The sequence below is a fragment of the Rissa tridactyla genome, chromosome Z (genome assembly GCF_028500815.1).
Source record: "Rissa tridactyla isolate bRisTri1 chromosome Z, bRisTri1.patW.cur.20221130, whole genome shotgun sequence".
Classification (NCBI taxonomy): domain Eukaryota; kingdom Metazoa; phylum Chordata; class Aves; order Charadriiformes; family Laridae; genus Rissa; species Rissa tridactyla.
In genome coordinates, this window is record NC_071497.1 from 14,455,051 (window position 1) to 14,477,054 (window position 22,004).

The 22,004-nt window shown below is 40.9% G+C and overlaps 1 protein-coding gene across 1 annotated transcript in view; it reads left to right on the forward strand.

The window, feature by feature from the left end:
• The first annotated feature begins 1,309 nt into the window (after positions 1 to 1,309).
• Positions 1,310 to 22,004, forward strand: part of TEK (TEK receptor tyrosine kinase) — a 43,136-nt gene continuing 22,441 nt past the window's right edge. The window contains exons 1-3 of the mRNA XM_054185919.1: positions 1,310 to 1,695; positions 14,737 to 15,048; positions 19,671 to 19,781. Coding sequence (XP_054041894.1) covers positions 1,644 to 1,695; positions 14,737 to 15,048; positions 19,671 to 19,781 — 475 coding nt within the window. The 5' untranslated portion in view covers positions 1,310 to 1,643. The remainder of the gene's footprint in view (positions 1,696 to 14,736; positions 15,049 to 19,670; positions 19,782 to 22,004) is intronic.

Consider the following 22,004-nt stretch of genomic DNA (forward strand, 5'->3'; position numbering starts at 1 on the left):
AATCAAAAGACACCCAAAAAAAAAAGTTAGGATAGGCCATGTAAAAAGCACATTAAATGAGCAATGGGAACAGAGACATCCACTAGATAGGAATTATGATAATACTTAGTATCTGGTAATACACTAAGTATTCTGACGTTGGAGGGGCCTATACTAGCAGGCTTACTAAGGTTATCGTGCCATTTGGGTAATCACTGCCTCTTCATGTCTAAGAGTAGAAAGAAAGGTTCTCAAAAATCAAAGATGGACAAAATACATGTGTGTATTTTGGTCTGGAACCAGACCCGGTAAATGTCTTATATTCTGCCTCCTTTAAGCCTGAAAGTGGAATTTTTGTAGTGTTTGGAATGTTTGTAGTGTTTTGAAGTGTTTTTGCACCCATAGGGTATTTTCAGTTTAATTTCCTACTGTGTTTCACTTTCAGTTGTATTTGGGGGGTTGGGGGGGGGGGGCAGCAGCAGCAGGTAAGGAGCAGCTCTGGGTTAATGCATTGAAGTCTCCTGTAGATTGGCAATTGATCTTGAGTGTAAAGGACTTCTGTGAAATCTACACCACCCAAAGGCTAAAAGGTCTCCCTAAGGAAATTAAATCAAAGTAGGATCAACCCATACCCCATTTCCAAAATGATGCTGAACATTAGCTTTTCCATACTTCCGTAAAAGTCATTCTGGGTGTTGGCATCTTGGCAGAACCACAGGACTTTTAAATGCTACGTTGTCATAGGTTATATTTAGTCAAGTGGTAAATAGGATTGCCCTTTATTTGCAATTCTGTTTATATATCTCAAGTGCTGCTTTTCCATTTATTTCATTATTTTTTTGTGGTATTCTTTGTATTTTTTCCTCATGTTTTGTTTTAGCTTCTGAGTTTTGAGGCCCCCCTGAGTGATATAGCATTTTGATCCCACTGAAGTCATACTAGCTCTGTGTGTGATTTATTATTGCGACAAGTTTTCAGTCTGTTTCCAATTGTCAAATGCAGAGAAAAGTTGTTTCCAGTAAAGCACATGAACTAATGGAGTAGTTTGCTGGATTGTGGCTGGCTTTGGTCTATACTGGATTCAGCTGGTTGTTTTGTTACTCTTTACTTCATATTTTTATTACTGTGTGCTGAGATGCGCTACGGTCAGCAGCTTACAAGTGGATAAAATAAATAAGGGAAAAGATGATAGCACCCTGATAAATTAGCAGATCTGCACTTTGAGAAGGGGATGACGCTTTCCAGCTAGGTGGAGGACTTTTTACTCGCACTCTCCCGCCTACTGGAGGATGCCATCATTGTTCCTATTTTGCTGACTGTGACCAACAGCAGTCCCCTGCTTCTCCAGCCGCTCCAGATAACCGTTTTGATGTATTGCTGGATGGACAGGATTTGCACTGCCCTGCAATCCCGCTGATACAAAAATGCCTTTAAGATCCTGCCTTTCCCATCCTAATCTACAAAGGAAACAGGAAAAAGGAACTTAAACTCCCTGTACTCAGACAGCAATGAGACTGTTCCAGCCTGCTCCAGCGCTGAGATTTCTTGCTTGTGACTTGTAAACAGCCTGCCATGCAGGAGGAGAGTAACTGGTAAACGTCTGCCCCGAGAAAAGGATACTCCATGAGCGACTGTAAGAACTGGATGGATAAATTTTGGAAAGCATGGACCCTTTAGCACATCTAGTTCTCTATGGATTCAGCCTGATAATTTCAGGTAAGCCTTTGCTTTAATATCCGTAGTCGACCCGTCACGCTTTTCTTGTTTCTCACGCGATGTGCAGGCAAAAGGCATGAGACTCTGCTCCTTACTCCAGCACTTATCTTTATTGATTTAAGTACTTGTGCTTGTTTCAGTGAGACCACTTATCTCCGTGCACTGCGCTCACAGCGAGTGAGGGCAGGACTCTGGCCAAGCTACTGGGAAGGATTTAGCTACATGTAGAATCTGCTGCTACTTCTTTTTAACTGTTGAAGTCATTTGTTGATGCATACACACATCGCAACAGGGTTTCTCCTCTGTCTCATGGTATTAACTTTTTCATAAAGCTCATTACTTTGAAACCAATGATGTCTTTCCCCAAGAATATCTGCTCTAAATACAGACTAAATGTTGACTTTTTCTGTGTCTGACTATATGAACTGGCTGAGCAGTAGGAAAAGTTGATGTTTCTAGGTATTCCAGTATCTGATTTTAGTCAAGTTCTAGACAGGATTCCACAACTGAAATCTAGATGAAAGTCAGTGGACAAAGAGGGCAGAATAATGCACATTATATAAGATCAATTAATAACACTTCAAATACAGCTAAAGAATGATTCGGTATTATCAGCAAATGTCATTAGCTCAGCAAATCAGAAGTTAGTTGTAAGAGATATCTGCAGAAAGGTATACAGAAAGATTATACTAATGAAAATTTAGGTTATAGTCTTCAGAGCATTAACATTAGAGATGCTTTGCTGAAGCTATCGCAAGCAGAGCCCTGAGGAAGCCTGCGCTCTTCCCATTGGATTCCTAGCTGCTCAGAATTTCAGTATTGCTTTCACTATCCATATTTTGGTTTTCTGGACAGTTTCTCGTAGCTAACAGACCAAGCAAAATCTGTAACGGAGAAATACAACTCACACAATAACCTTAGACTCTTAGCTCACTCTTAACTGTTTCATTGAGATATGCATAACTTGTTACAGTCCATCTCGCCGTAAAAAGATAATGTGCTGTAACACTGCGGATTATGCTGCAATGAAAACCAGAAAGTGGCAAGAAAAGGCAGAAGTCTGCGTTGCCATGTAACTTGCTTTACAATTTCCAGATCTTCTTGATTAACAGCATGTTAATAGCTAAGTGAAATTATGAACAGATGAGTTCGAGATGTTACTTTCGGCATCTGTAAAAGGCTACAGATTAATACGGGGTGGGGGGGGAAGTGTTTAAAATCTGTTGAACGCATGTTTGGAAGTATTCATATCTAGCCATTGCTGTAATAGGCTGCATAGTGTTTACCAATTCCTCTTTTGTAGCTTAAGTTTCTTAGCTGTGCATTGATTCAAACTATCTAGCCCTCAGGTCACTTCCAGCTTTTCACTTTAAGGAGATACCTGGTGCTATAAGCATTATGGATGGTGAATAAAAGAAAGTTTAGTCACCCCAACCCTTTTTCCTTGTCTCTCCTGTTTCTCTACGTGGTAACTTACACCTAATTGACACAGAGAGCAAGCACGGTGCATGAAGCCACGCGTACGGGAGCAACAAGTCGGCGGTGGAGATTAGCTATAAACACGATCAGTGCGGACAGCCCAGCCCTGAAGAGCTGCCGGTCACTGCCTTTTCCACCGGGTCTGACCAGCGAGGTGTGTGCTGCAGTCACACCCATCTCAATAGATCTGTCAGCTTTCCCGCTTTTGTTTGAGAATGATATCATGTTTCCTGGGGCGAGCGGGGGAAGACAATGCGAGCCCGCTTTCCTCTAGATACTGCAGGCGGAGTTCAGGAAAGCGGGGCTGACATTCCCCGAGCAGGGCAGGCTTTACCCTGGGGGCAGACAGTGAACTGGCTTAACCTTGTCCCCGATGAGCGCCGGCTGCTCTGGGCGTGTTGCTGGGTAGGCACAAAACCCGCTCCACCCTTTTCCAAGGTGAAGGCTTGGGTCCCATTACGAGAAATGGGCTTTGATTTAATGTCTTTTTTTTGTTTGTGGTTTGTTTTCTTTTTTTTTTTAATAACAGTACTCCATTCACAGCTAGAGCTAAAAGCTAAAGTTCTGAAGGTAACGTTCAAATATACACAAGGGCTCGCTTTTGCACTGTGTATGTGGTCACCACTTGCCATAGCAAATGTTCAATTAAATTGACAAGGGGTTGAGTTTAATCCTGTCAGCGTTCTTGAAAATGAACTGAGCATCGCCATGTGTTTTTCTTTCGGTTGATTCTACTCCAGTCATCACTGTGTAGAATCAAAATGATCTTGGCATCCATGCTGAAGTATGGATCCACCAAGCTTGTGGCTAAGTACGATCTCTTAAGTCCTCATGACATAAGAGCCACAGGCTCACCTACTCCCTTGGAAGGGTGAGGACAAAGCAAAGAACAAGTGCCAGAACTTGGCTTTTGCCTCTTGACAAAACCCTCAGACGGTCTGGAAATTCGCTTGCAGCTTCTCACAGTGGGCCAAGTCGCAGAAATATTCATGTGTGAGCCATATTTTAGCAAGATGGCCACCATCAATAAGAGGTCTGAGGAAACCAGCAACAATTAAAAACAGTTTAAAGCGCATCTCTTTGACTATTTCTGGCAAAAAATAAATACATTGTCAAATGTCTCCGTCCTCCAAGACAGACAGAATCTTCTGTGCTATAGACTTGCTCTACCAATAATCTTAAATCTAGTGGGTTTCTAAAAATATTGGATTTTTATTTATTTATTTATTTATTTATTTATTTATTATTTAGCTGTTGGACCCATATATGGTAAAAGACTCAAAAGGTTATATTAGCCTTTTAAGAAAGGGTAACTGTGGAGCTAACAGTGCAGTGGCATTCGGTGGTAGATCCCTGTAATCCCTGTTCATGGCTGCATTTTCTTTGGGATCAGTAGATGTTACCAAAAAAATACATAAATTGTATGTATTATCATTATGTGACTCATTTACATATTTAGAAAGTTAAACAGCTTTTAATATACATTACCAGACACACAAGCACCATTATAATGTGCTGTAGGCTCTTCAAAATTACAAGAAATCATAATTTTTAGTTAGACTGGAAAGTTCTAATAATTCTGTTTCAAGACTTGTTTTTCTCTTGTGAAGTTTAACTTAACCTGAAGAAAACCTGTGTTAACCTCTAGTTAATACGTGCCTGTGACAGTGAAGAGTCATTCTTCCCGTAATTAATGGGAGTAAGCGTGTGTGAGTATCTTCAAATATGCTGTTGTCAGACTAAAATAGTGTCTGAACTTAAACCAGTCTGTCCTACGGCTGCGGCGCTGGGGGTTTGAGCCTCCCACAGCCAAAGCAGTGGACACAAACCACATTTGAGCTTTTAATCTCAGGTATTTCAAAACTTGCTCACTAGACATTACACTGACACACAACATTTCAGACACCTAAATTACCAAACTACTAATGCAGTTTTCATCCTTGTTGCTGAAGTGTATTTGATTTGGGAGACCCAGCAATTGCATCTGCCTTCCACACTCAGGTTATTTACCCAGAGGGAACAGTATCCTGCTGCCTTTTGCATGAGTCTGAAGTTTACATGGAATCTAGACTCTTCTTGAGATGTAGCCTTCATCTAACCCACAAATGATGGGCCTGCCACAGGAATCACCGGCTGAATCTCTGACCTGCTGAATGTTGGTGTTTCTGCACAGTTCTGTTAGGACCATCACGACTACAAAATTGATGAATCTGTCTTATTGGTGAAAGAGAGCTGTTCTGTTCTAGTTACAGCGTTGGCTGTATGTTTGCAAAGAAAAAAAGTACCAGCTGTGACCTAATTCATCACCCCCTGACTCTGCAGCTGGAAGCCAAAACCAACAGCTTCAGCCTGTGTGGGCACCTCTGTGCACCTCCTCTAAGTGGAATTACAAAAGTGGTCTGATTCTTTTCAGTTCTTTTTAATTTTTAGCTTTAGAGTTTGCTTTTGGTGTGTCCCTGGTTCAGACCTAGTGAGAGGTAGAGTAGCTCTCAGGGAGCCCGTATTCCCAAAGGCCATTTCAGCAGCTGGGAATAGTCAGGAGTGAGAAGGCATTGCATCAGACCCAGAGGAATAAAATCTAAAAGGGTGAAGTGAAATCACACTACATTCACAAATACTAACATGTGCTATTGTTTTAGATGCAGATTTCACATATATATATATACACTATATATATGTATGTACAATAGATTGTTTGGGTATTTAGTCATAATTAAGCTGGTTGGATGGATTATTTTTTTGCTGAAATTTCATTTCAGGGAAAAAAAAACACAACAAGTTGTAACATTTTGCAAAGATGGTCTGATACCAGCAAGAATTTCATCTGGAAGGCTTTATGTGGAACAAGAGGGAGTATAGAAGTCAAAGACACTGATTGTAGCAAAGCAGCTGGCTTTAGGGCAGGGAAGATGTGGATTTGGTCCTTCATGTGCCCACAATGAGAACTACCTGGGCTGGAAACCTGCTCTGTATTGGTCCCATAGACTTCAGCCTGCTTGGCCCAGACTTGTCTCTTAAACACACAGAACCCCTGTTCAGCTTTCCCTGGAAGACCTTTGAAAGTCATTGTGGTTGGAGTGTGTTGGGTAGGTAGAAGAAATGAATCAAAAATGGATGCACTTACCACTTGTGTGAGACAGATGTGTAGTTCCATGGTCAGCTCCCACTGTGACACGCTGGGACTGGAGGGAGAAATTGCGAAGAAGAACGGCCCTCCAAAGATAGTGTCTACCCTGTGCTAGTGGCAAGATCATATTTAGGATGTTGTTCCACCGTGTTTTTAGTGGAGACACATAGCAAAGAAGCAGCCCATATCTGACCTGGAGTCTTTCCTGTAAGGAGTTTAAAATGCTGATTGTTTTTTAGGGCGCAGATTTGATAACTGTTCTCCAGCTAACAGCCAAACTAAGAACGTGCACTAATAATATTAAACAAGGGTCATATCATAAAGAAGTAAAAAAAAAAAAAACCAACAAAAATCATTTTTTGTAATTCATCACTAGGAAATGCTTTTAGGGTGTGAAGATATTAGGCATTCACTAAGTTCTGGAAGGATTTTTGAAAGACAGGTTCACAATTGACATTTCTGTATTCAAGGGTAGTATATGTAAAATATTTGCTTCAAGGTCAGTATTTTCCTTGCCTGGTATTTATTTAGTTTTTGCATTATGGCAGCCTGTGGCTTGGTTAATTTGCCCTTTGGAGTGTAACAAGTCTCTCTCGAAAGTGCAGCTCCATCTGCACTTCCGATCGTGCTGATGATTTCCTCTTGTATTATTTTGTGGCTGTTCATCCCAAACCTGACACTGTTCAGGCACCTGAGCCTCATTAGTCACACAGTGTGCTTAGCACCAGAAACATCTCCTGCTACCCTACTCAGAAAAATCAGTAAGTGGCAAAGCGAGGGTACGCTACTGTACATGCAGAACGTGTTAGGGTATGGCCATCCAGCAGCCAGCGCTCACAGACACTTCCAGACAACTAACCTTACGCCTGTCATGCGCGGTGATATATTCTATGAAGACTAATTGATTCCCTATATTATTTTGCAATTTTATTCTTCTTGGCACATGCACACAAACAACATACAGCTTATGCATGCCGTACACATAGTAGCTTCATGGTGCAACTTACAAGGATCACCCTTGTTATGGACATATTTATTCTTGCTTGCAAATGCTTTATTGGTGGTGGTACCCGTATTTGGCTCGCTGCAAATCCAGCCAAATGTAGCTGAACTATAAGCCTGTCCTATGCGAGCTTTCCCAAATCCCTCATCCTTTTTCAGCACTACCTAGCACACTGTCAGCTGGTTGTTCAACAAGCAATTTCTGCTGATATGTTGTTTTCGGCTTTACTTCCTTATGGTCAACCGGGCCTAAGGAGAAGTCATGAGAAAACGTCTTTCTACATTTTGATTACTTACACCCACACATTTAGGCAGCTCACCGGGAAACACCCAACCAAGCTGCACCAGTGTTTATTTTCTAGCTTTTTCATCTTAAAAGATAGCTTTAATGGATTGTGAAACAACTGAAATGTAGAGAAAACAATTTCATTCTATTTTGCAAGATGGCAGTTTTGTTTCCTTCAGCTGTTCCAGATGTACCCAATGGTCTGTAAGAAACCATTAGCCCTAGTAGCTTTGATAGACTATTTTATTTTTCACACATGTGCTCTGGCGTTCCCACTACTACTGAGTAGCAAAGTGATGTTCTGTCACTAATTTTTTTGTCTCTTATTACTTTCAAAATACCTTCCCTCCACAAATAATGCCCTATTTATAAGGGCAAGAAGTCTCAGTATTCTTTGAGCTGTGGGCCGTCCCATGGCTTCTCATAGTGGCATCACGTAAGATACAAGCAGTAAGATTCTTCCCATGGACAGCAAGAAAGACTTTATTGGCAAACCTGACTTTTTTCTCTTTTTCAGCAGCATTTCTGTCTCTCTCTTTTTTTTTCTTTTTTTTCTTTTTTTTTTTTTGTTGACCCAGTTGCTGCTGCCATGTGCCAAGGAATCTTAACTTACTTGGGTAATAATAATTTCAGCCTTGTTCTCCTGTGGAGGACTGTGCTGTCAGAGGAGAACTTGACTCACTGGGAGAAATTACCTGAGCTGCTGCTATCTTTGCATCCCAGATGAAGTTTCCAGGACACTAAGAGACTACGGAGCCCATAAAATGAATTTGTGATTTCAAAGACCCCTGAAATCATTCACTTTTTTAGAGAATGAACAAAAAATAACCAAGATTGATAAGAGAACTGTTGAGTGCACAGAAAAAGAGGAAATAAAGATTGTCAAATTCTGATGTGGTATACGTTCCACTCTCCATATGAAAATATCCCCAAACAGCTAATGTTTTGGGTTAGTTTCTGGTTAGCTTTAATATTAAGTATGGAATACTCTATTCTTTCTTCTCTCTTTCTTTTTTTTTTTAAGGGAGAGGAGACATGGGGATTGGGTATCTATTTGGTTAACCTCTTCATATTTCACTTACATTATTTCCATCCTGATTATCTTCTAAATTGTCTAATTAGTTAATTAAAAAAAAAAAAAAAGTCGAGTAATTTATTCAGTACTTCACTGAGAATTAATCGGATGCTGTACTTTTTCAGCTTACGTGATTGACATTTGTTTTTCTAAATAGATTAATTAAATTCTTTTAATCTGATGTGTGACATTCTACAGAAAAATACAATTGAGGAGGGTACAGCTGAGCTTGTAACTACAAAACAAGACACAATGCGAAATACTGAGGTGCAAGCTATTTAACAAGTTAGGTTGGTTCTAAATCAAATCCTTACTCTTTCAAGCAGAGGGAATGCTTAGTGTTGGTTTTTAAGAGACTTGAAGAAGGGGTTGATGACTTGACAGTCTGGGACATAGGCTTCTATCAGTTTCAAAATGATTTTTAAATCCTGCACTGACCGCCATGTACAACTGCCTGTTTTACTTTCAGCATAACACCAAGCCTAAACTAAGCACAGATTCTACTTTTTTCTCTGCTCATATAGTAGCTATATGCTTTACATTCCTATTGCCAGATAGTTCATAGCAGAAATAATTCGTGTTCCAAGCAATAGCAGTAAAAAAAATTAAGAAGTCTGTAAGCATTTCAAATTACATCACCTTTTATTCCCCTTGCGTCATCTGATGAAAGAAAAGGGGTGGAATTTACTGGAAATTTCTGCCCTCCCCTCTTCTTTTAAATAATTAGTACTTTAAAATTATTAATCTTTCCACTTACCTCTTATCACAGCTCTTCTTTTTCCTCTGTTATGCTCCAAATGCCACAGGAAGGACTTCTAGCTTATAGTCACTTCAAGCAATTAATAATAAAGCTCTACAAGTATAAGGAAAACACATACATCACTAGATTTGTAATGTCTAATGAATTTCTTTCCTTCCACTACACTCAGTATTAATTAATAGCTAAAACATTTACTCAGAACTTTGCATTCTCAATACACATTGGAAATATGGACTAGTGATATGTTTATCTAACTAAATATGTTTGGGGGCAGTGTGGTATGGTTATCCTTTATGTTGGTGGAGCTGACCCCTCTGGCTGCTTGCTATGGCAGAGGAATTTCAGCCACTCCACAGTAGTGAACACTTTTCCAATTTACAGGCAACTGTGCAAAGGCCTCACATTCGGTACAAATTGTCCTGAATATTTCTGTGATTTCCTGGGGACCAGACAAGGGTTAACAATGTAAATCCGGAATTATGTGGGCAGGGACTTTCTGAGATGAAAGGACAAACCATAACGCTTTTCTATTCTCATAAGACTTGCTGTGCGTACTCATTCAGAGGGTAATGGTCAACGGCTCATTGTCCCGATGGAGCTCAGTGACAAGTCATGTCCCTCAGTGGTCTGTATTGGGACCAGTACTGTTCAATAACTTTATTGATATTGTGGGATTGATATAGTGGGATATAGTGGGATTGAGTGCACCCTTGCAAGTTTGTGGATGACATCAAGCTGAGTGGTGCGGTTGACACACCTGAGGGGCAGGATGCCATCCAGAGGGACCTGGACAAGCTTGAGAAGTGGGCCCGTGTGAACATCGTGATGTTCAACAAGGCCAAGTGCAAGGTCCTGCACCCAGGTCAGAGCAATCCCCAGTACCAATGCAGGCTGGGGGATGAAGGGATTGAGAGCTGCTCCGCACAGAAGGATATGGTGGTAATGGTGGATGAAAAGTTCAACATGAGCTGGCAATGTGCACTTGCAGCCCAGAAAACCAACCACATCCCAGGCCACATCAAAAGAAGAGTGACCAGCAGGTCGAGGAAGGTCATTTTGCCCCTCTACTGTGCTTTGGTAAGATCCCACCTGGAGGACTGCATCCAACTCTGGAGCCCTCAGCACAGAAAAGACGTGGACATGTTTGAGAGGGTCCAGATGAGGGCCACAAAGATGATCAGAGGGCTGGAGGACTTCTCCTGTGAAGACAGGCTGAGAGAGTTGGGGCTGTTCAGCCTGGAGAAGAGAAGGCTCCAGGGAGACCTTATAGTGGCCTTCCAGTACCTTAAGAAGGCATACAGGAAAGACAGGGACAAACTTTTTAGCAGGGCCTGCTGTGATAGGAGAAGGGGTAACAGTTTTATACTAAAAGAGGATAGATTCAGACTAGATATAAAGAAGAAATTTTTTATGGTGAGGGTGGTGAGGCACTGGAACAAGTTGCCCAGAGAGGTGGCAGGTGCCCCATCCCTGTAAATACTCAAAGTTAGGTGGGACAGGGCTCTGAGCAACCTGATCTAGTTGATCTGCTCATTGCAGGTGGGGTTGGACTAGATGACCTTTAAAGGTCCCTTCCAACCCAGACTATTCTATGATTCTGTGTTCTACTACATTAGACTATCTCAGCTTGAGATTGCAGCATTTATTCCTGAACTACTGTCTAGCACCAATTCTGATTTAGGGAAGTGAGTTTTTAAACTTTACCAGAGATTTTCTTGCTCTTTGAGCAGACCTGCGTCTGGGATGTGTTCCAGGGAATTTCTGTTTCTTCCAGCTGGTCCTGGCTCAGTTTTGCTGGTGCAACACAGCACAGAAAATATGGTGAGTCTGTGCCTGTATGAATGGCAATTTGGTAGGGAATTAGAATGCACAGGGGCTGCAGAGACAGCATGGTACACACTTATTCTCTGTTCAGCACAATTTTCCCAGGCAAAGATGTACTAGAGAAGCTGTGGAAGACACGGCTGGGCATCTCCTAGCAAGAGAGACCATAGTCCTGTAGTTAGGAGAGGGCCAAGAGGAACTGCAAAGGTCTGCCTGCATTCATTTTGCTGTCTGTATTATAGTAGGTGTGCTAATATTTAAGCTTACTGCTTTAGACGATGCCCTTTTCTCTGTGCTGGAGGGGCTCAGAGCACTGTGCCACAATGAGTGCGTGTCATAAATACCGGGCAATGAATCCTCTCTGCGTGGCATCTCCCATTTCCAGCATTAGCCTTCTGCAAGTGCTTTCTCTTCTTAAAATGTATTTGCACACACAGCAAATTGCCTTCCTGATAAGGTCAACTCTTCAAGGACCAGGTCAGGAGTCAAAGGGATTTTTCAAGGAAGCACAGAGGATTGTCACTGGTACAGAGACAGGATGTTTCCTGTCTGTATTTGTTGTGCTTTTCTCAGAGAGCTAAATCCTGTTGTCCTTATTTGGTCCTTACATACTCAAAGTCTTCATTAACATCAAGGGCAGGATTTGCTTAGCCTTTGCCAGACTAGATAAATTCCTTTTCAGCAACCACAGTTGGGTTAGTTTAAGTTGTGTTACCAGAGAGAGATGATGTAGGAATTCCTAAGCAAAAAGCATATGTGGATTTTACACTTTTCTGTGGCTTTTTTCTACAATCTGAGGGTAGGAACTCCCCGCAGAGTGGAAGAAAGCCTCCCTATCACCTCAGACGCCTTAGGCTGACTTTAAAATCCCAGTCCTACTAGATTCTGAGTTGAACGAGTGAGTTGCCTGCAAGTCCATACGCTGCTGGAGTGCTGCTTTTTTTTTTTTTTTCTTTAACTACACCTAAAGCATAGCTTTTTTAGTGCAAAACTTTCAACTGGATATATTTTAATTTCTGCTTGCAATATATTCCAGCTGTGAAACCTCAGCTGCCATGTCATGCTTGGCATATGATTCCATACTTATGCACAGGTATTACTCCCTTTTATAGACAGAAAGACCTTCTAGTGTTTCTCCAGGAAGGCATGAAACTCCATCTGTGCTCTATCTGCCTCACGCATGCCTGGGTTATTCTGCAGTGTCTAATGTCACCAAAAAATACCTATATTTAGAAAATCAATCGGAACACTATGCATGCATCCGTGGCTAGATTTTGATTCATCTGGAATAATCACGAGTGTAAATAAGCAATACGCCTGAGCTATGCTTATTTTATACCTTGGTTACACTATTGGTATTATTACAAAGAAATAGAGAAATATGCAGCAAATGCCCTGAATCTGATATGATATTTCTATGCTATGTTTTGTATAAGGATCAAAGGCATCATGAAAGCTAGTGCTCAAAATCAGACTTCTACTGCTTTTTCTCAGCATATGAAAAAGTTGAGATGCAGGGTGGGGAAAGAGGTGTCATTTTCACATTTCAGTGTTGTAAGTCAGAAGGAACGAGAAATATTAGAGAAATGGTACTGGAGCCCTGGATGAGCGGCCACCCTCTGAAGGACCCCAGCAACTTGGGCCCATACGTCTGTATCGGAAAGACAATTGCAGCTCTGTGCCCTGTGGATGCTAGGCAGAAACGTCAAAATATTTCATTTCTGATCTGTAGCACCCTGCCTGACCTCGACACAGATAATCACATCAAGCCACAGAGGCTGGATCCAGATTTGGTTCTGAGTTTCACACAAGTTTGCAGAAATAAGGATCTTGCAATTTAAGATTTTAAGAATATCTCTACCTGGCATGTGGTCATTGCTGTTATAAGCTGAAGCCCTCTGCTTTCAATGTTGGTGACTGTCGAACTACATCTGCCCTCAGCTGATGTCTCAGACCCATAGTAAGGGTACAAGCGTTCCTCATACAAAAGTAAAAATGTTGCGATAAATGCCCTATAAAATGAGTGAACAAGCCTGGCCTCGTTTCTACCGCACACCTCTAACTTTTTTCAAAGGATTTATTTTTGTAATGTGCAGCAGGATGAACTGACTTCGCTGACCCGTGCCTTTATGTAATATTTACTCTAATGGCCACTGCGTCCTTTCCAGAAGGTTTCATTTCTCCATTGTGTGACTGCAAGTTATCTGTGCGGGCGTGTTGCAGGGTGGTGACGGTGGCAGAGTGGCTGGGTGTGGTGAGTGTCGGTGGGCTGTCAAGACACTTCAGTCCCCAGAGTGGTTGCTGGCACTGGAAGCAGAGGAGGACCTCCTCCCTTGGCCCCGAGCACTGCAGAGACACACGCAAAGGCTGCAGCCAGCACGAAGACCTTTTGGCACCCCCTTATCGCAGGCTATACCCCTTCCTTCCAATCAGAGAAACATTTGGAAGCTGAGTGGTGATAAATATTGGGTCCCTCTGCGTAAATACAAAATATACTTGTATCCAAAGCAGGAAAATAGATGTGATGAATAAAAGAAACCAATTATTCTTCCTGTTTCAGATGGAAAAAATGTTACTGTTTCCCTTCTCCTTACCCTGAATTTCAGAAGTAAAGGGAAACGCCTGTTAACTGCAAATTTTTGATTATAGGAGAGCTGCATTTCCCTCCTGCTACGCACATTTGAACAACTGAACCTGTAGCGCTCTGCCAGAGACTGTTTTAATTAGGCTTGTATCTATAATTTTCAAAGAACTTGCATCTCCACGTATTTCTAGCAGTTTATTGATCAAATGGAGCTGTTTCAATTGATTTAAACCTAACCTCATAAAAAATGGCTTTACTACTGCCGCCAACTTGATCTTTGTTTCTGAGAAAGTTTCTTTGTGCCATGGTTCTTGCTGCTGTCTGTTAGGGCTTCGAATGGTTAACATGAAACCATTATGAAATCATTAATCCAAATTCATAAAACAGCTGAAAAACAGTACTCCAAGTGTTCAAAGCACTACCAATTCCTATAGCTGAAAGACATATGTGCTTTACATCAATTCATACGTATTAAATCCATGTAAAGGATATAAAAGAAAAACTATTAAACTGACAACCTTATGATCTACCAACCCTTTTACCAGCAAAGTACCACGCTTGAGGCATTTATGCACGTCTAACTATCCAAGGATCCATGGGCTTCTGCAACACATGGTTTTCCTTGGGCTTCTCCAACAGCTTTTAAAAGGAATTCCACAAGCTTGCGAGGCTTATTCCCTCTTCTGAGAAGTACAGACTCCATCTGTTCATGACATAAAAAGCAAATCCTAAAGTCAGTGTAGCAGAATGGTTAATAGTTAATAAAAATACTAGCCTTCTTATTTTCCACAAAAGCTGTGCAAGACACCAGCCCGAGAAACCCTGAGTACTGGGTGAAACAACTTATTTGGCGATTTGATCAAACTCTGCAGTAAAATTTTTTACTTCTTGTTTTTTTCCTTAGGTAAAGTGGAAGCGGCACTGGACCTCATACTGATCAATTCATTCCCTCTGGTGGGCAACTCCGAGACATCACTTATCTGTATCACTTCCAAATGGCGTTCCCGGGAGTCTATCACAATCGACCGAGACCAGGAGGATGTGACAAACCAGCACCGGGAACCGCTGGAAGTTAATGAAGATTCAAAGAGAGCAACAGCCAAAACAGTGGTGTGGAAGAGGGAACAGGCCAGTGAAACCATTGGGGCATATTACTGTGAAGGGAAACTCAAGGATGAGGTGACCAGGATACATACCATGAAGATGCCGCTGGGAGGTACTGTATGGTGGTCAGAGCTGAATTTTGCATATCCCTGCTTGCAGACGGGCAGTTATCCTGGGCTGACACAAGTGGGCACAAACGTGGCTCCAGAGCAGGCAAGGCAGTCTGGAGTCAACAAAAACAGTCTCAAGCCCGTGTTTTTTTCCTAAAGTGCAGAGACAACTGGTCGACACTAGCTGCTAGTCATTTCCTTGTGGAAGTTAGTCAGACATCTGTAGGAATTCTGCCTGGAGCTGGCTACTGCCAGGAACAGAAAGTCAGGTGGCAAATAAGGTACGTACTGGCCTCACTGACCCCGTGAAATAACACATGCAGTAACTCCTGCACTGCGTTTTTCACCTCCCAGACCATTGATTTCTAAACATGCTTCCATTTTAAAGTCTTGACAGGTCTGAGATGTAGATAGCTAAACACCACTAGCCTTTTTCTGTAATAAATGGGCAACCTGAGCCTAGAAAATAACTGCCTTGCCTAAAGTTCAGTAAAACTACAGATCAGCAACATTGGATCTGCACAGTCTGTGTCAGTATGAATAAAGCTAATCCATCTCAACACAGGAAAGAAAATCCATAGAAGTTTCCCAAAGTCTAAGAAGGTTATTCACAAAAATTCACTACAGGCTTTCCTGTTGACTTGGTTGTGGTTTTAAGGCTATACACAGTAGAAAATGCAAATACGACAGGAAGCTGGTGGGATGAGAAAGTGGCATTTCCAAGGTCCAGCACTCTAGCCATTAAATTACGTTTTCTTATGTGCAAAATTTTGCCTGTCTCTGGACCTGATCAGATTTCTGGGACAAGTTCCAAAGCAGTGATCACAATAAACTACCAAAAAGTATAAGAAATGTTGGCTAATTTTCTGCAGCAAGTAAAGTTTTCAAAACTTTAGCTGATTTTTAGTAGACTTCACTGTTTGCTAATGTTTTGTGCTATGGCAGATTGTCACATTTAATCTTTCCTTATAAGTTTTAGTGAGAGCAATTATCATTGTTGGTATCCCCTGAAATTACATAAAAAATTTAGAAAAAGAGAGGTTTCATTTGTCCAAGCTACGGCTGGTGTCTATTTATTTGTTTTAGTATGGGAACGTTAGAAGCAAGGTGGGCATGACAAATGCATTTTTTTTGGCTTATATTTTTTCTGACCAAATGTGGTCTTTGAAGGGTTGGACTGGTCACAAAGAAAGCTCTGCAGATGCAGGCTGACAACTCCCTTGTTTCAAAGAGGCTGCAATGAGGAGGAGATAAGATAACAGTCCGTTGAAAGTCAATGTGACCCTGCCTGTGGCAGAATGCTGTGGTGTAGAAAAATCTCCATGGGTGGAAGAGCGTCTTCTGAATCAATCAGGTTTTTTGCACTTGGTATCTATGGACCTAAAACCAAAGAATTTAAAGTAACAAAACTTTGTTTCTTATGTGACAGTAGTTGTTCTAACCATAAATAACATTCACACCAGCAGTAGGTAGGTTTCTTTGAATCATTTCTGGGTTTGAATGCATTTCTCAAATTTTCTCTGCAAAAGCCTTCGCTGACAAAACAGCTCATCGGTGAAGGCATATAATCTAATCAGACTAGATGGGTGAGAAAGGGGCGCAACAGAAATTCTCAAAGCTGTTAAAGTGCACAGAAAGAGGAAGAAGAGGTCAGTGAAGGACTGTGAGGTTTGGCAAAGCATCTGTAGTTGGAAAACAGGTCTTTTTTCCCCTTTACTGTTGTTGGCTGAATAATTTTTAAAGGCAGAGCGTGTTTTTCAACACCAAAAATTGAGCAAGAGTTGAAATGTGCAGTTTCCCATTGAGGACACAAAAGGCCTGTGAAGGAGCAACACTTCTGAAAATCCAGACACTGTTTTGCAGCTTTGGGGCAAGAAGCTGCTGAAACACTCACTGAGCATTAATCATCTGGGTAGCCCTGCTGACTTCAGTGGGAACTGCCATCTGCCTGATTACGCACCTATTATCAGGTATGCAGATACAGTGAAGATTTTTGCTGCGTAAAATGGAAAGATAACAGGTTAATCTTCCTGTTTTACTCTACACGTGTGCCTTTCTGAAAGTAACGAGTCCATTCTTCTGAATTCTTTATATTTTAGCATTATGGTTACACATGTAACATTCATACATGCAATGAGAGGGAACAGATTATGCTTTCTGTGTGTATGGGGAGTAATGCTTATACTGTATACAGCACACATACCTAGAATAGAGCACTATTCTATTCTGCATCTAGTCAAATACAATTTATGCAATTTCTCTATACAATAAATGTGTATTTTCATGTATATGATTGAGTTTCCCCCCCGCAGACTCTCTAGAGCGGGCAAAGGGACAATAATGGAAATGCTAGCAACACAGCATTATGGCACTTGCCCTGCAACTCAGTTCATTATGTCTCTATAAGGAATTGGCACACTCGAGATGTGAAATCATGAAATACAAGTCACAATCTAAAAATACATTGGAACTGGGCCCACCAGGGAGTGTGGGTTCCTTTCCATTGCAACAATGCTCTGAAGAAAAAGTCTTGTGGTTAAGCTAAACAACATACAAAGAAAATAAAATGGGAATACAAAAGTTTCATATATTGTTTAAACAATTATTAATGCCTCACTAAATTTGGTTTAAAAAAAACACTGCAACTAAACCACTTAGGATCATTTGTAACTAGCAATTCATTTTTGGGAAAGCTGTTGAATTTTCTTTTCCTAAATAGATCAAGATTTTCACCATGCATCTGTTATTCATAAATAACTTCTAACTCAGGAGCTGGCAGTAAGTTGGGACTGCTTTCAGTTTTTGTTTGCCTGCTCCTAACGAGATCTTATTTCATTATTCTATATTAGAAAACTCTGTTTCTCTAAGACGTAAGTCCAGATACCAGCACCTAGGTAACACGGCAAATGCTCGTAGATTCCTATACACGTGCGTAGTACCCTGCAGGAAAAGTCCCACTGAAATCAATTGGGTAGCACTTACAAAGGAATGAAAACACGTGGCAGAGGCTCAGAGCATAAACACTAGAACTGCACAGGGGATGGAAATTCCATTCTGCAAAGAATTGTGAGTTTTCAATAGTTGTCTTATTTCCAATCGGCAATAAAACTTTAAAATGTCAGAATTCTCAAGGAAATAAAATTCTGGGAGAGATGCTGGCTTGGTTTGATAGAAAGGTCTTCATTCTACTCAGATTTTCTTTCTTTAATTTTACATCACATAGCACAAACATTTTGATTTTTAATTAAAATGCCATCCTGAAATGAAAGTATTAAAAAGATCTTTCTTCAAATATTGCAAGAATACTACAAGACACAGGGCGGACTTACCCAAGAAGAACTTGCACAGCAGGAACTACAAGGCTAAGCACCCTCAAAAAACAGAAGGAGAAACGGGGCTCAATGCCTTGCCCCCTTGGGTACTCTAAAAGGGAAAGTAAAAACTCAGATAAAGAGGTGAACAGCTTGGAAGTTAACTTTGCCTAATATTAGAAGAGTTTCTGTAATTTTTTTGCCATAAAATACACCAGTGACAGTATGGCATAAAAACTCAGAGATAAATATGGTCAGAAAACCTGATTTTGTCCTCAAAGAAACTTCACTGCTTTCCCTTGGAATTTTCCAACTAAATGAAAGAAAGTGTCTTTAACTTCTAAGTTGTTTCAAAGTAATGTTGCAATTTAAAGTGTTGTTTCACTGGTTTCAAAAAGCACTATTTCTTAAGATTTTTCTGTCCCTTCCCTAATTACGTTCTGATCTTTTTTCCACTAGTAATGATAAGGAAAAATTTAGTGAAAATCTGTCTATCTACTACTTTCTTCTTTTTCTAAAATCAAGAACTATAAACAAAGGTATAAAAGTACTTTTCTATTTAAGCAGGAAAATGAATTTCAATTTCCTAACTGGAAAACTGAGAAATACGACCGATCTAGACAGTTCCTCTCCTGGAATTTTTATTTTAATTAGGCCACATTTTCAGATAACAACATTTTGGTAAAAGTACCACTGTCTGTGAATGTGTTTTTTTCTTTTGCTCTTAGTGCAAGCCAACACTCTTGCTATTTACAGGGAGCATGGTGAACTAACACAAGCACAGACCTACTCTGTCTTACTGCATCTCCCCCAGACCCTGCCTGACTGTGGTCTCCTGAACTATCTTGACCATTCTGCATCATAAATCTTAAACAGAGGAGAACTGAGTCACTCAGGGTATTTGTTTGCCAAGGGACAGCTTGCTCCCTAATACACATTTTCCAGTACTTTATCCAATCTGCTTTAAAAATGTCTCAAGGGATGAAGAAACTTGGGAAAGTGTTTTACAGGCAGTTGGAGCTCCTAATTAGGGGGTGTTTCCAGTTACTCAGCCAAAATCAATTTGTTTGTTTGTTTGTTTGTTTCATTCCCCAGGTTCTAGTAGCAGTCTGTTTCGGGTATAGGTGAGTCCTCTGTCTTTGCCAAAACATGGAGTTGATATTGCAGGTGATAAAGAGTCAGTGTGCGCTCTAAAGAAGTTTAAATGTCAAAATCTGAGTCAGGGTCATACTGTGAACCATTCTTGGCTTTCGGCCCACAGACCAGATAGAGACAATACCTGCTGCTATTTATCTGTCCTGTTCTGTTTTCAGCCTCGTTCCACCCGGTGGCATTAACTGTTACAGCAAATAAGGGAGAGCATGTGAATATTTCCTTCATCAGAATGGCAGCAAAAGAAGAAGATGCAGTGATCTACAAAAATGGTAATTAACCTTTCTCTCTTGTCTTTTCCTCCTGTTATAGTCTTAGCCAAGTGCCACGTAACTCTTTAAAGTCATTGCTGGCGATGCTCGTGCTGTGCAACTGGAGCAGATATAATTTATCAAGCATTTAATGTTCCCTAAAGGAGCCATTTGCCATATCCAATATATTGAGCTGACCTGTTTCTCTTCCACCAGAATGCCAAATTCTCTGCTTATTCCTTTGCTTTGTTTCTCATTTTCCTTTTGGATTTCCTTCTATATCCCCTTATGTATTTGCCTGGCTGATTTTAGCATCTTTTTGGTTTTTTACTGTGCCACTGTGAAGGCCTAGTTACTGCATCTTTCTTTGCATTTCTACTGCTTTTCAAGAGCGTACCTCTCTTCAAGCCATTCTTCAAATGGCTTTTAGATTTTATGATGCTTTTCAGGCTAAGAAATTAAGCACTAGTAAGCTGCTATTAGAAAGGCAAAACTGTCAACAAGATCTAATCCTTACTTCATTCAACTACAAAAATTAGGCAGATATTGTAAAACTTATGACAGCAACTTTTCTATCTAACATGGCACCTAAATCACACGTCACTCACTGTTCAGCTGTGTGCTGCTACTGCTTGTCACTTGGAAATATGTGCAGTTTGCTATCTGCCTCCTGTATAAATGTAGAAAAATATTGGTCACTAAAACTCACAGTGCCTTCATACTTAATCAGAATGTTAGACCCCAACAAATTATCGTCGTTGAAAGCACATGTAATGTACTGGCCCATCTTTGTCTACTGATAGCCTAGCTTACAGTGAGCTACCAGGAAACAGGGAGTAAATCGGGCAGGATGAGGTAAGGAAGTGCCAGCACACTGCAAAAGAACACAGGCAGTGGGTCAACCCCAGTTATTGAATACCTGGAGCGCTTCTCTACAGGCTGGGAGAGAAAAATAACCAAAAGGCACCTTTTAAAAAGGCGATATGCAAAGCAGAGTTTCTGGAAGATCTGTTCCGTTGCTCTTCAGAGATTCAGCGATGGCAGTGCAAAGTGGAGAAAGTTTGCCATCATTTGTCCTTTCATGGTCCCCAGGGAAATGTTGTGATCTTGTGTCAAGCATTTTCTCATACAAGAACCAGCTGGCATGTCAGAGCAGGAGTGCTTACATCATGGTGCTGCCTTAGCTGGGATTCCAACTGGAAATTTGGCAAAAAGCCTCAAATTCACCATGTCTCTGGACAGTAGGTCAAGTTCTCCGCCTGAGATTGCAGCTGAAATAGCATCCCTCAGGATTCCTGATACAGCAGCTGGCAAAGAAGAGAAAATACTCGTCCTGTTATATTTAACTCTTGTGATCTTTCACTTCTGTCATTAATATACCACCTTCCCCTTGCAGATCCTCACTAGGGCTGTCTAGAGAATGAAACTGTTCTGCTAAATAAGATTGCTGTAAGACATTGGAATAACATGTGCCATCTTCAAAAACAAGCCACAAAACCTGAACCTTGCTAACAGACTGTGAGCATAAGGCTTTCTTAATACTTTGCTGACAAGTTTGTTTTGCGGCTTGTAACTCAAAAGATATGCAAAAAAAGCACCCTAGTTTCAGAACTATTCCCTTTCATTCTTTGCTCTTTTTTTGAAGAACTGTTATGTATTGTCATGGACTAAACTGACCCAAGATCTTTTTGCTGTTTTGATTACGATCCTCAGCAAAGTTTTACATTTCCAGGCTGCCTGAAATTTGACTATAATCAAATTGATAGTATGATAGTATGTATGGTCACAGACAGTAAAGGTCCTGCCTGACGCTGTTTGTCTTCTAAATTTTTTCAGCACAGTGAAAAGTGTTGTTTTGTTATCAGCGTAACTGTAAGGGGATGTAGAAGGTAAGGGCATTTGGTTTGTGGGAGCATCATCTGGTTAATGGTCATTCAGCGAAAAAGACTAAGGGAAGAAACACAAGAAGTAATAAATAAACTGACGCGCAAGCCCTAAGGAGTGGCAGATGACAGAGAAAACATGAAAGGACAGAGCTCTTCAGCTTCTGAGGGACACTCAGGGAACAACACAAAGCCCTGAGCAGTTCAGCCAGAGCTTTACAAGTATAAGAAGTGGGGAGCAGGATTACCATGCACCTCAAGGGGAAAGAGCAAACTTACTACGGGAAGATTGAAGGGGACTGTGAGCATATGTGAAATATTTAGAGATAGAGCCAAACACGGGAAAGGGAGGACTCAAAGT